The 13,949-nt window shown below is 37.7% G+C and overlaps 2 protein-coding genes across 3 annotated transcripts in view; both read left to right on the forward strand.

Annotated features, from left to right (window-relative positions):
* Nucleotides 1–4,827: 4,827 nt before the first annotated feature.
* LOC129241015 (uncharacterized) lies at nt 4,828–6,194 on the forward strand. The gene is made up of 3 exons (XM_054877135.1): nt 4,828–4,985; nt 5,050–5,237; nt 5,299–6,194. Exons 1-3 carry the CDS (start codon nt 4,907–4,909, stop codon nt 6,115–6,117), a joined length of 1,086 nt encoding a protein of 361 aa, XP_054733110.1. The 5' UTR covers nt 4,828–4,906; the 3' UTR covers nt 6,118–6,194.
* A 3,752-nt stretch (nt 6,195–9,946) lies between these two features.
* Nucleotides 9,947–13,949, forward strand: part of LOC129241148 (adenylate kinase isoenzyme 1) — a 36,901-nt gene continuing 32,898 nt past the window's right edge. The window contains exon 1 of one of the 2 annotated variants that reach the window (XM_054877333.1): nt 9,947–10,507. In XM_054877333.1, coding sequence (XP_054733308.1) covers nt 10,505–10,507 — 3 coding nt within the window. In that variant the 5' untranslated portion in view covers nt 9,947–10,504. The remainder of the gene's footprint in view (nt 10,508–13,949) is intronic. The other variant, XM_054877334.1, reaches the window with a different exon arrangement.

The following is a 13,949-nucleotide window of genomic DNA, read 5'->3' on the forward strand; positions in this document are numbered from 1 at the left end:
TCATAAAAAAGTGAGAACAAGCTAGTTAACTATTTTTTTTTTAAGAATTGATTTGTAAATCATTATATAACCATAAAACTCATAAAGATATGGAAAGTTGAAGGTGGTTTTGTATCCAGCAAGGCCCAAAGTTCACAAGTTTGAGACACAGTTTTTGCAGATTGGATCTGTGCACCCTAAGCAGACTGGATTCTTGCAATAAACGCATAGGTATTTGGTCATCCTGCGTTTGTTGCTTTAAGTTGTGCCACTTTTGAAGAGTGTATGCGATATGCAAATGCGCTGTTACCGAGTGTAAGAAGATAAGGGTTAACTATGCATCAACACAATATCGACACCCTTTTGCAATTTACTAACGAAAAATGTTTGTATGTATGTACAGATGTACTATTTTAAATGTGTAATTGATAATTTTTTTGTTGAAAGTCGTTCGGCTTTGGAAAAGTATTGTTCCAATTTTACTAAGGATACAACGAATCGAAATAAATGTTGGAAGTATTATATAGATTTATAGAATTTATGCAGTTAATTTAATGGCTTTGGAATAAGTAAGTTATTTAATAGCAAGCAGATTTAAGCAGATTTAAACAGATTTCCAGCACAGAGTCGTAACGAATTTTGCAGAAGGGAGTGCATACCTATTGGCCATTTAAGGAGCCAATGTGCACTTGAACTGTTTATTATCCTGTGATAATACTCGTATTATACTCGTGGAAAGTGGATTGTAATCTAGTGCCGGGTAAGAAATATTTTCGTCATTCCGAAAGCTTTCTACTGATTTAATTCAAATTTTTTCCCTAAATTACTTTGTAAGACTCAATGTTAGCTTAACCAAGCCTTCTAGTATACCTTCCTCTTCTTCTTCTTCTCCATTGGCGTGATAAACGCTTAAGCGATATTGGCCGATTTCAACAAAGCGCGCCAGTCCATTCTTTCTCGTCCTAACTGGCGCCAGTTGGAAACACTAAGTGAAGCCAAGTCCTTCTCCACCTGATCTTTCCAACGCAGAGAAGCCCTTCTTCTTCCATCTTCTTCTACTACCACCAGCTGGTACCGCATCGAATACTTTCAGAGTCGGATCCATTCGGACGACATGAGCCAACCAACGTAGCCGTTGGGTCTTTATTCGCTGCGCTATGTCTATGTCGTCGTAAAACTCTTACAGATTCTTGTTCCATCGCCTACGATACTCGCCGTCACGAACGTACAAAGGTCCAAAAATTTTCCTCTCAAAAACTCCAAGTGACGACTCATCGGATGTTGTCATCGTCCAAACTTCTGCACCATACGTTAAGACGGGCATGATGAGAGCCTTTTAGAGTGTTAGTTTTGTTCGTCGAGAGAGGCTCTACTCCTCAGTTGCCTACGTAGTCCAAAGTAGCACTTGTTGGCAAGAGAGATTCTACTTTGAATTTCAAGGCTGACTTTGTTATCGGTGTTAATGCTGGCTTCTAAATAAACGAAGTCTCAACCTCAAAATCATAGCTGCCAACAGTAGCGTGGGTGCCGATACGCACGTGCCTGAGCGATTAAGTTCTGCGGCTCGCACGAGCCTCTCCAACATCAGGTTAAAGAAGTCACACGACAGCGAGTCACCCTGTCTGAAACCTCGTTTGGTATCAAGCGGCTCCGAGAGGTACTTTCCAATTCAGTTATTAAGAAAACTAATCCCTGCCACAGATTGCAGAACCTCCCTTCTTATGGATTGGGCAGAGCAAAATTAAATTCCAAGCGGCAGGTATGCTTTCCTCCTACCGGAGAGGAAAGCTAACGAGCACTACTGATCCTGTGGAATAAAAGGATATAGTTCACACGTGGCAAGATTAAGTGTGTCCTGGCAATCTCTCCTTAAATAGAATGGGTTTTTTGATAGTTGTAATATAATAATTAACTGGCGTTTATAGTATAAATTTTCATTTGTGGAACAACATCAAGACGACTCCCACAAATAAGAGGAGGAACTCGACCAAACACCTTCCAGAAATGTACGCGCCAATAATTTTTTGGAGTTTACTCCTTAAGAAACGATATATGAAGCCCATGGTATGAAAAATATGGGTAGTAAAATCGTGTGAATCACCGGAAGTATACGCTGACGGAAGTGACGCGTTGCCCTTTTTCTATATTCTAGTGAGAAAAAGCACTGCCTACATTGTGGCGCTACTTTGTTGGTGCAAACTTGTAGGAAATATATTTTCCTTGTGGGTGCTAATTTCTAGTGAGAAAAAGCACTGCCTACCTTGTGGCGCTACTTTGTTGGTGCAAACTTGTAGGAAATATATTTTCCTTGTGGGTGCTAATTTCTAGTGAGAAAAAGCACTGCCTACCTTGTGGCGCTACTTTGTTGGTGCAAACTTGTAGGAAATATATTTTCCTTGTGGTTCCTAATTTCCAGTGAGAAATAGCACTGCCTGCCATGTAGCGCTTGGTTGTTGGTGCAAACTTGTAGGAAATATATATTTCCTTGTGGTTGCTAATTTCTAGTCAGAAATAACACTGCCCTCATTTTGGTGCTTATTTCCGTTTCCTATCTAGTGCTTGTGCGTTCGTTGAGAACCTACATATATCAGTGATATCGTCTGAACCTTTGGAGGAGATTGTCTTCAAAAACCCTTACAATGGTTCATCTGCCAATTACACGCCAATGAACTACCGCTTAGACATTTGTTTGAATACATTGATGGCTCTACGTCTGAAAGCTTTAACGGTGAAATAGAGAAAAAATTGAAGGATTGTGAGAAGCTTTCTTTCGTCAATTATAAACCAATTATATTCACACTACCAGATATATCCAGTGAAAAAGATTTCAAAAATACCTATTTGATATTTGTAGTGCTATTATAAGTGGACATTGCAACGACAACTTAAAAAAGAAAAACCCCAAAAAAATTGTTCATTCCAGGTGGCTTACTATAGCGAATAGAATAAATAAATTTGTATTTTTCCAGCAATATAGAAAAGGTCCTCATTTACTCCTTTTGCATATTAAATATATTTTTAAATATCACGGTAATCGTTCTTAAGGAGTAAACTCCAGTCGCGTGTCGGAGCTGACACACACACCTCTTTTTTTATTTTTATAATTGGTCCTTTATTTAAGATGCGTGATGGGCATATAAATGTATGCATCGATAGAAATTTATGCATAACAAAGAATTGGTCCTTGCTCTATACATTAGCTTCAACTCAATCCTTTTGGCGAAAAAATAGCTTCTTAGACCATATCCATTTATCTGTATATAACATCAACTATCTGTATGTGACAATCTTTATATGAGACTACAAGAAAAAATTTAGATTGCAGTATCACCCCTAGGGATACATGGGCAAACGCCCAAGCGTAAATCGCCATGGAAAATCTTCTCATAAAGGACATCTATATATCATTAGAAGGCGGTGCGAAACTGAAGGGCGTTACATATACCTTCTACACAAATATGAACGAGACGTTATCAATAAAACGGTCCGCGGATGACATATGGCAAAAATAAATTTTTTATTTTTTGATAGGACTGTTATAAGCTTACATGGCAAATTTCAGCGTGATATGTCACATAGTTTGTTTTCTGTGCTACTGTAAACAAGTCAAGCTCGAGTGTGTTCTTCGAATTTAACGATGGAAATTCAAGTTGAACAAGGAAATTGTTTGAAATTTTGTTATTCCAACAAAATTTCGGCTTCAGACGCCTTAAAAATGTTGCAGACAACCTATGGGGACTCTGCTCTATCGCGTGCACGTGTTTTCCAGTGGTACAAATCGTTTAAAGAGAGCCGTACATCAACCCAAAAAACCACGCCAAAGTCGCTCAAAAATTAAGGTTATGCTGACTATTTTTTTCGATTACGAAGGTGTGGTGCACTCGGAGTTCCTTCCGCAAGGCCGATCGGTTAACGCTGAATATTATTTAGACATTTTAAAGCGTTTGCGCGAAAACATTCGTCTTAAAAGGAAGGAATTGTGGGACAACAAGTCATGGTTCTTGCATCACGATAATGCACCAGCTCACACATTACGTCTTGTTCGCGATTATTTGAACAAAAATAATGTTAATATCGTTCCGCAAGCACCGTATTCGCCTGATATGGCTCCATGTGACTTCTTCCTGTTTCCCAAGCTCAAGTTGCCGCTCCGTGGAAAGCATTTTGGGACAATTGAAGTCATAAAAGAGAATGACTTGTTTACAGTAGCACAGAAATCAAACTGTGTGACATATCACGCTGAAATTTGCCATGTAAGCTTATAACAGTCCTACCAAAAAACAAAAAATTTATTTTTGCCATATGTCATCCGCGGACCGTTTTATTGATAACGTCTCGTTCATATTTGAGCAGAAGTTATGAAAAAAGATCTGCAAATTGGAGGAATATATCGGCCTATTCGGGAGTTAGCCGCGGTACTTCTCTAATTTGTGTGTACGTCGATGTTGTTCGGCAAATGGAGGGACCTACAGTTTTATGTCGCCTCCGAACGGGGAAATGGTTTTGTATGATAAGCATTTTTTTGTTTTTGTGGTTCTTTTATTTTATTATTATTTTATTTATTTGTTATTAGACTAAGCAATATTTTATTAAATACAAACGCTATACATATTGAATTGGCTGTTGTTGTTGTGTATAACAATGTGAGATTACAACCCTTCACCACTTAACGAAATTTGAAATCGACGAAAGCGTGGAGACTGCAAATTGAGACATTTAAGAGATATAAATTCAACCTTCAAAATTTCCAGATGTGGCAGCACTATTTTCATTGTTCTTCTGCTGTCCTTCTTTTTTGTTTTGCTTACCAACTTCTATCAATTACACTTTAATCGGCTGCATTAAGAAATTGTTATTAAAATTAGTCAAACGTGCCCTATGTTTTAATTAAAAGTGTAAATTATAAAATCGCTGCTCTGAAATTGACATGAATTGTCCGTTTGGACCCAAACGTACAATATCCGAAGGCACTGCGGAAGAAGCCCTAGAACTTAATAAACTCTATGGTATTTCAAATAAAAATCACCGCGCAAGGAAATTTATTTAAAGCATTGGTTTATTCTATTTTAGATGATTTGCGTAGAAAACTTTCAATGCCACGCATAGATCGGCTGGGCGGCCGAGCGCTGGCTGCTTGGGATGCAGACGAGAAGGCTGTGCACGTCTTGCGTAAAGATGGCAAATTTGGTAATTTTGGCTATAGTCATGGAGGACGTCCCTTTTTGGAGAATTACGAAGCTTTATTTCTTTTAGAAATGGTAAATAATGCGTTAATATTTGCCTAATGTTTTTTAATTGTTTACACAAATGTACCAACAGGATCGTCTGCAGTTAGAGTACTGCACAATGATAATGTCGGTGGAACAGGCGTATTTGCTGTTACTCGGAGAGTCACCTAGTACGAAATTTAATGAATACCTTGTTTACTCCCATCTCACGCGCATTGGCTATATATTAGTGCGTCACCAAAACGTGGCCTATTACAATCAAGACGAGCCTACGAAAGAGGATTGTGCTTGGGCACTCGCATTAAGCATTGTAAATAATAGAGCAATACCAGAATATGTGAAAAAATCGGCAGACTTTGTCAAAGTCAAAAAAGAAATGAAGCATATCAAGGAGTGTATTACAAAACAGGAAGTACCAGCACTAAAGCCAATGGAAGAGGACAATTTATCAGCAATATGTTTTGATCGGAAAATAGTGTCAACAGGAAAACGAAAAGCCACGGGCGATGAAACTGAGAACCCCATAGAAATTAAACGAAGATGTTTAGAAATAGCTTCTAGCCAAAAAAGTTTTCTGGATTGTCTCAAAGATGAGCCAGAGTTCAAAGAATTTAAAACGGCGTTCGCCAAATTCGATATAATCGAAATGGGTGACAGGGCCACAGGCAATGAGGAGGAGTTGCGCAATTTACAAATTACTTTCGATTTATACCTACACAATGATGGCTTCAAAAAAAGCGCACCAAAACCACCAACGTTTCGCTTACTGATACTAGGAGTGCAAGAACCGTTCCCTACGCATGCAGAAATAGCTCACACATATAATTTGCAGAAATACCCAGTGCCGCTTCTGGTAGTTTCCGTGGCAGAATCCAAGCAAATACAAGCGTTTGTGTATTATTTCAGCTGATTATCTTAAACTTTAGTTCATAAGCTGTTATGCAAGTTTAAAGCTGAGTCATTTACGAAATGTTAATAATATGTACATACATATGTATATAAAAGAGGATATATATTTGTGTGCTTTCTATGACTCTGACACCACTCAACCAATTTTGATGGAATTGTTAAAGTTTATTTAATGCATTTATTTCTTTTTTGAAAACTTCGCATTATAAAAAACTACTTGGTGAAGGCAAAAGCTTCCTTATATACACAAATTTCTTATATACAAATGTGCTGTAAATTCATACAAACATACAAACGTATAAATCAATTAATACAGTTATAAATTCAAGTAAAATCAGTAACTATCCTATTGATTTTTTGAATTTCTAATGGCCACTACGGCGGCCGCCGTAGCCGAATGAGTGGATGCGTGGCTACCACTTTGGGAGTACGTAGGTTCGAATCTCCATGCATGAACATCAAATATTAGAAAACGTTGTTTCTAATGTAGTCGGCCCTCGGCAGGCGCCTCCGAGTGCATTTCTGTCATGAAAAAGCTGCTCATAGAAACCTTTTGACCGTCAGAATCGGGTTAGCACTGTAGGTCCCTTCATTTGTGGAACAACATCAAGACGCACACGACAAATAGAAGGAGGAGCTTGGCCAAACATCTAACAAAAGTACACCCACCAATCATTTTATTTTATTATTTTTTAAGGGCCAGTTTTTCAGTGCAAGTTTAACTTTGCTTTTCAGTTAAGCTAAGGTATCTAAAGTTGGTTCACCAGTAATTATTGTTGTTGCAATAGTTTTCTTCGCCGGTCCTGTAATGAAACGAGACTTGCTTAACCCTTAACTGGTCCGGTACTCCATGAGTAACATAACTGGTCCGGCGTAGTCTGTGAGACGAGTACGTTTTGAAGCTCAATAATAAAACACAACATAAAGTTATTATTATTTTTTAATAAACATCGATATTATGAACACAAATGAACTATATTTAGTAAAAATACATGCAATTGGGGCAAAGTCTAACAAATTATAAACACAAGAAGGAATAATGTACCACACATCTACAAAAAAAATGCTTATTCTTTCCGAAAATCATAAAAAAGTGAGAACAAGCTAGTTAACTATTTTTTTTTTTAAGAATTGATTTGTAAATCATTATATAACCATAAAACTCATAAAGATATGGAAAGTTGAAGGTGGTTTTGTATCCAGCAAGGCCCAAAGTTCACAAGTTTGAGACACAGTTTTTGCAGATTGGATCTGTGCACCCTAAGCAGACTGGATTCTTGCAATAAACGCATAGGTATTTGGTCATCCTGCGTTTGTTGCTAGGACATATATGGCAAATCTTACGTTTTTGGAGAATAAGATTTGTTTCATCATTAGTTGGTTGTTCTTCTGGAACTCTAAGTATCCTTCTAATCATGGTTCGTATTTCACGTGGTATATTCATCATTGTTATGCGCCGTTTCATATGATCTTCCACCAATTGCATAGCTAGCTGTTTTCCAAAAACATTTTTTTCTTTTATTATTGGATTGTTTTTGTAACACTGATGAAGAATATAAGAATTTACGACAGAAATATCCAAGACACGGAAAAAGATTGTCAATGGCCACCTTCGACTACGACGACTGGATGTACTTTTTGAACATTTTTCGTCAATGGAATCAACTCCTCCTTTATTTTCGTTATAAAAGGTGATTATTTCTGGGTTATTAGTTAATTGGTCAGTGTATTCTCTATTGTGAATTCCTCCCTAAATCCATAGAATGTTGATCCAGCAGCTCTTTTGCGATTGGGTAGGAAGGTCTGTGGTATTTCGGGTTTATTTTTTTCTAGGGTGCCTACAATACGTTAAATTTTTCTTTAGAAGGACGTCCACTAACTGTATTGAAGAATACCAGTTATCAGGCGTAATACTGCTTGCGTAGGTTTTAAAAGTTTCTTATCTTCGTCACTGAGACCAAAACCATCCGAGTCCTTTCCGCAATAGATATAAGCATTATAAAGATAGCTGTTTCTCGCGTCTGTTAAGCACTGAATTTTAAGGCCATATTTTGCTGGCTTGTTTGGCATCTACATCTTAAAGCGGCATCTGCCACGGAAACTCACCAGCATTTCGTCTACAGTAGCAGATTGCCCTAATCCATATAAACTTTGGCAATTCTCTATAAAACTGTTAAACACGAAGGATATAGCTGCAGTAGGGTCATCCTTTTTGTGTTCTTCTCTATCTTCTCGATTATCAAATCTTATCGCAGCCAAAAGGACAGCAAATCTTTTCTTACTGAGAACTGCTCTGAATATGTCCCTTCCAGTTCCATCTGTTGCAAATAGGTGGTGTTTTGAAACAGCAGAATATTTTTCACTCATCGAATTTAGCTTTTTGTTAGTGCACTGCATAATATGTTCAAATATATTGTCACTAAAAAGTAAGCCCCAAATAGCTAGCGGATCTGCAGACTCACCAAGCATCCTTGCCTTTGATTTCAGTATGGGAACTTTCATCACAATGTTATGTTTTCGGACTTTAGATCATGGATGAACTTCTGAAGTACACCACCTATACCGGTTTTTGCCATATATATATTTCTTTTCACTTTCCGTTGAGTCCACTTCATCACTGTCATTGTCCTCCTCATATTCAGATAATTCCGAGTTAGTGTCATGCTCTGACTCAATATTATAGTCGTCTGACACATCGTCTATATCACTACCACTATCAGTGTCTTCGTTATTCCACTTAGAGAGAGTTTCTTCATAATCACAATCGCCCAAACGCACCCGTTTAGATGGCCCAGCCATAACTCACTATATTTGAAACACGCACTAAAGTAACGTAAAGGGTCCGGCGTAGTCTGACAGACTACCGCGCAAATATAATCGTTCCTAACTTAGAGTATAACTGAACAAAATCGACAGAAATGTGACTATTTTTTAATGACCAATAGGGGAAGGAATAGGCGGAGCGACCCGTATGTAGGTGGTTCCAGTAGCAAATAAGCAGGATTTGTTTATATGACGTAGTCTCTCAGACGACGCCGGACCAGTTAAGGGTTAAAAACAAACAGGTGCCCAACATTATCAAGTGAAGTTTTCAATGGTAAATCAAAATGAAAGGATGTTTCCTATGTTCCCCATAAACATGCCATTAGAATTCAAACGCTGATAGTTTTCCGTTCGTCTCCATAGCAATACAAAAATGGCCAGCAATAACTACAAGTTTGTGAATGAAATCTCAGAAATCTATGTTTTTCGCACGATCAGTTACATTTATGAATGTCGTTTGCTCTCAAGTGGGAAATCCAAGCATTTCTTTTATTCTTACAGAAGATGAGAAAAACAAAATTGATGGCGTTATAATAGCGTATTTTGCCGTAACGGCAGAGCAACGCACTCTCTGTATTTGCTAGTATTTTCATACAGAGCTCAAGATTCCTAATTAAATTTTATTCCGGTTATCAATACATAATTCAACTGCCACTAATTTTTTACAACATCACAGTAAAGTGGCAGCACTAATCAGCCGTGGAAGGGTTGCATTCGCATAATTTTTTAATAGTAAAATTCTTTTTTGGTGCTCTAATAGCTTGGGCCCACACTCATGCATGCTGCCCAGCAGCTTATATGTGTGCGTGTCGGGTGCATGACGCTAATATCTAAAATTTTTGATTTTCATCATGCAAAAGCCGGCAACAAGTATGTGTGACACGAAGCAAGTACGTGTGTCACCCGACACGCACACCTATAAGCTGCTTGACAGCAAATGCATGAGCGTGCGCGGGAGCTATACATTTTGTTGACATTTCTTTATTATTGGTTAAAACAAAAAACAGGTCGTATGGTACCGATTTTTAAGTCAGCTAAAATAGTTTTACTCAATTTTCGTTCCGTGCAATAACATTTTAAAAATTTTCCGATAGTTTCAAACCAAATTTTATAAAAAACATTTGCTAGGCATCCTGAATTTTCCTCATTGGCGTGGGCAGAAAATAAATACATAAACGAAAATTGCTAGCGACGATGTGAAACAAATAAACACAATTGTAGCTCACAATTTCTTGCATCCGCGCTGCCTGTCTAAAATTTCAGTCAATTTAAAACGTTCGTCGTGAGCGGAAGTGTCACTGTTTGAATAATCAATTTTGAGTCGAAATCTCGCAGGAGAGGAAAATTCGCGTGCATACACTTCCCAATAAGTGTGATATTGGCACTACCATCGCGAAAATTCGTTCGTGCAATTCATAATTCAATTGCCAAAGCTAAACAAATTTTAAATTGCGGCGAGAAACAACTGAGTAGCAGTGCAGTAGAATTTGCAAAAGCATAACTACAAATATTTCTAAAATATTACTAAAGTCGTTCGCAAATCACAAAAACTACTTTTAATAATCATGGTAAGTGAATAGTGAGTGAAGCAGTGCGGGTAGATAGTTAATGGGTCCATAGGCAGTTTCGAAAATTTGTGATTACATTTTATTACTAATTTACGATATTTGAAGTGTCACAATATAGACAGAAGCTTTCCCTTTAGCTGCACAGCACACATTTTAACCTTTTTCGAATTGACATTGCCCTACTAACAACAACTGTTATTCATTAAATGCAATTTCGCCAATGTGGGAGGGAAATGTACGCAGTGCCACCAAGAGGGTGCGTGCACAGTAGTCAGCGAGTTGCTGCTAAGAATGCGTGCTCTTTACTCACTCGGCCACTACTGAGGACGACCTTGACCTCAATCGTGGCCGCAACGCGACATGAGTATAAAAAAGTGAAATAGAAAACATATTTGCTCTTTGCGCGTGCAAACAATTAGCTAAACTTATGTAGGTACATAATTTTTCATTGTTTATAAGTGCATACATAAGTAAGCATGTACAACAAACCTTTTCCTTATTTTTACACAAACAAATTACTTTCAATGCATTTTTTCTGAACAAATATTGTTTCTTCAGGCAAAGAAGAATATATCATATATTGTTTCTTCTTCTTATCGATGGCTACGATAAGATTATCTAACCCAATATTGATTATTGGCAATTGAAATTATTGATTTTATAATCGTATCATGTATTCCAGTATATTTGTGTGCGAATGTGCGTACTCATGGAAGAATTTAGGAACCGTTGAAGTAATATATATTTATATACATATATAATTGGCGCATACACCCTTTTTTGGGTGTTTGGTCGAGCTCCTCCTCCTCCTATTTGTGGTGAGCGTCTTGATGTTGTTCCACAAATGGAGTAATACCCAATATAATTTAATCAATGGTTGAGGTAATAATAATTTTGTATCTGTAGTGTGACTAGTGGCCGACGCACACTGGGGATTTAGCGGAAGAAAGTCAAATTTGCAACATACCACCTACGCAATGTTTAATGGTATTTCTAAATTCCAGAATAGAACCAACAATAAAATCAAAAAGAATTACTACACTCCGACTTACAGTTTTTTTTTATAGATATGTTAAAAGTATAATTTTTTTTATAGTATTAAACTGACTAAGAAAAAACTTCAAAGCCCAAGGTGGGTTTTTTTCCTTTTGCTTGAGCCGACTTCCAATTTTTTATTTTTCATTTAGGGTACGATATTTTTATATATTTTAGCCGGAAGAACAAAGGCTGTGAAGCATTTGATTATCTATTTATAACTAATTTTACGAAAAAAAAGTCATATCCTTCATATTCTTGGATCTGCAAGTTGAGCTACATTTACCTACGGTCAGAAACTAGTATCAACGTGTTGCTTAATAGCGTCTCTTTCAGTTTTAATCAATTGCAGGTGCCACCAGGTGCCACGAGGCGCCACTGATTATTTTTTGGCAATGATAATAACTAAACGCTTTATAGTGTGTGCATAATGATAACGAAACACTTTTAATTTTGTTTTGACATTTTGAGGGTAATTCAGAATTATGAACTTACATGTATCCTGTGCGTAAATATTTGCTGGTTTGTATTAATAAAAAAAAAATAAAATTAAAATTTATGAATTTTAAAAAACATTGTTTTTTTTAATTTTTTTAAAAAATAGTTTTTAAACATGTTCTTTTCATACACAAATATATACAACTTCGTTCGTAGTAAAAATGTAAATATTTTTTGGGATGTATACTTTTTTCCGCATCTCTGTACAAAAATCCCCAGTGTGCGACGCTGCAACCTAAACGATCATTTGTGTCCTAATGGTTGAAGTATTCGAGTATATGTATCTAAGAATATACATATGTACGCATAATTGTAGAATTTTGAAATTATAGTATTAATAGCCGCGTCAGAATTTTCCTAGCATTTTAAAATAGCTTTAATGTTATCAAAGTTTTTAGCACAATTTTGAAATTAATTTAACATTTTGTATATTGAAATATTTGTGGAATATTCCCCCTAATATTCAGATAATTAATATGATTGGGTTGGCTTTCCATTGCTACCACAATAAATTTGCTTATAATGTCTAAGTGCGTTAGACCGAATTTGAAAATTATAACACACAAATGTAGTCACTATATCAGCCTTTTGATTCATAGTACTTTTTATAAATTATCATTAAGAATTAATAGCAATATTTAACGTTAAAAATGCTTCTTCTTTGCATAAGCTTGAAAAAATGCCCTATTACAGACGCTAATTTTACTTAAATACAAACACAGAAAAGTAACAATATTCATTTATAAACACACTTTATTAATTCAAAATTTGATTTAAAGCTATTTTTACGTAATGAATCCTGCCAGTCGGCACTGCGAAACCTTGTTGCTAGGGTAGAGCTGGCCATCGACAGGAGGGACTACGCTATGGGCGTTTTTTTAGACATAGAGGGGGCGTTTGATAATGCCACTTTTGACAGTATGTGTAACTTTGCTAGTAGGCACGGCGTAGACCGGGTGCTAGTAAATTTGATTCGTTTGATGCTGGCCCAAAGAATCGTTTCGGTGCGAGCAGAGGAAGATCTGCTGGTGTTATCTGGGGTTAATAGAGGCTGCCCCAAAGGCGGTGTGCTATCTCCATTGCTCTGGTGCATGGTAATCGATCCTCTACTCACCACCTTAAACGATTCGGGAGTCTACGCACAAGCATATGCGGACGATGTTGCTTGTTTGGTAACAGGCCCTTCGCTTATGAACATCTGCAGGAAAGTGCACAAAACTCTGGATCGGATTGACACTCGGTGCTGTGTGAACGGGCTGTCGGCAAATCCCGCCAAGACTGGTATTGTCCTCTTTACCAGAAGGAGGAAGCTTGACGGAATCGTTCTGCCAAAGCTAAAAGGAGTCACAATCCAGCTATCCAAGGAAATTAAATATCTAGGAGTAATCCTCGATAGTAAGCTCCTATGGAAATCACACGTTGAAACAAAGACATCCAAAGCACTGACAGCTTTCTGGCAGTGCAAAGGAGGCCAACTTTTTTGGCCCAGAGCCCGTTTTGCCACTCCCTTCTGCGGCCATCACAGCCACGGGTAGCAAATGGGTAACTACCACCCACAAGCGAGCTTGGCAGGCTGAGAGAGGCTGCAGATGGACTAAACTGATGTTATCTGTCATGTCCGATCGACTGTCACAAACCCTTCTGTCATTGAGCAGAGGGGACTGAAGACGGCTGGTTGGACGGATGACGGGCCACTTTCTGTGGGCGAAGCACATGGAAAGTTTGGGCATCTCAGACAGTGTACTCTGCCCAGCTTGTGAAGAGGAGGATGAGACGGCGGACCACTTCCTGTGTGTCTGCCCTGCCTTCGCTCGAATCAGGTTTGAGGTCTTTGGCACTGATGTGTTAAGAAGCGACTTCCTTGGCTCATTGGCACCACAAGATCTACTCAGATTTCTTCGGAGATCGG

The sequence above is a fragment of the Anastrepha obliqua genome, chromosome 3 (genome assembly GCF_027943255.1).
Source record: "Anastrepha obliqua isolate idAnaObli1 chromosome 3, idAnaObli1_1.0, whole genome shotgun sequence".
NCBI classification, from domain to species: Eukaryota; Metazoa; Arthropoda; class Insecta; order Diptera; family Tephritidae; genus Anastrepha; species Anastrepha obliqua.

What these genes read in the sequence shown, in the direction of transcription:
- LOC129241015 (XM_054877135.1), top strand. Translation starts at nt 4,907, where the DNA reads ATGAATTGTCCGTTTGGACCCAAACGTACAATATCCGAAGGCACTGCG. An exon ending in AGAACTTAATAAACTCTATG is followed by an intron (nt 4,986 to 5,049) that starts GTATTTCAAATA and finishes ATTCTATTTTAG; the next exon opens with ATGATTTGCGTAGAAAACTT. An exon ending in CTTTATTTCTTTTAGAAATG is followed by an intron (nt 5,238 to 5,298) that starts GTAAATAATGCG and finishes ATGTACCAACAG; the next exon opens with GATCGTCTGCAGTTAGAGTA.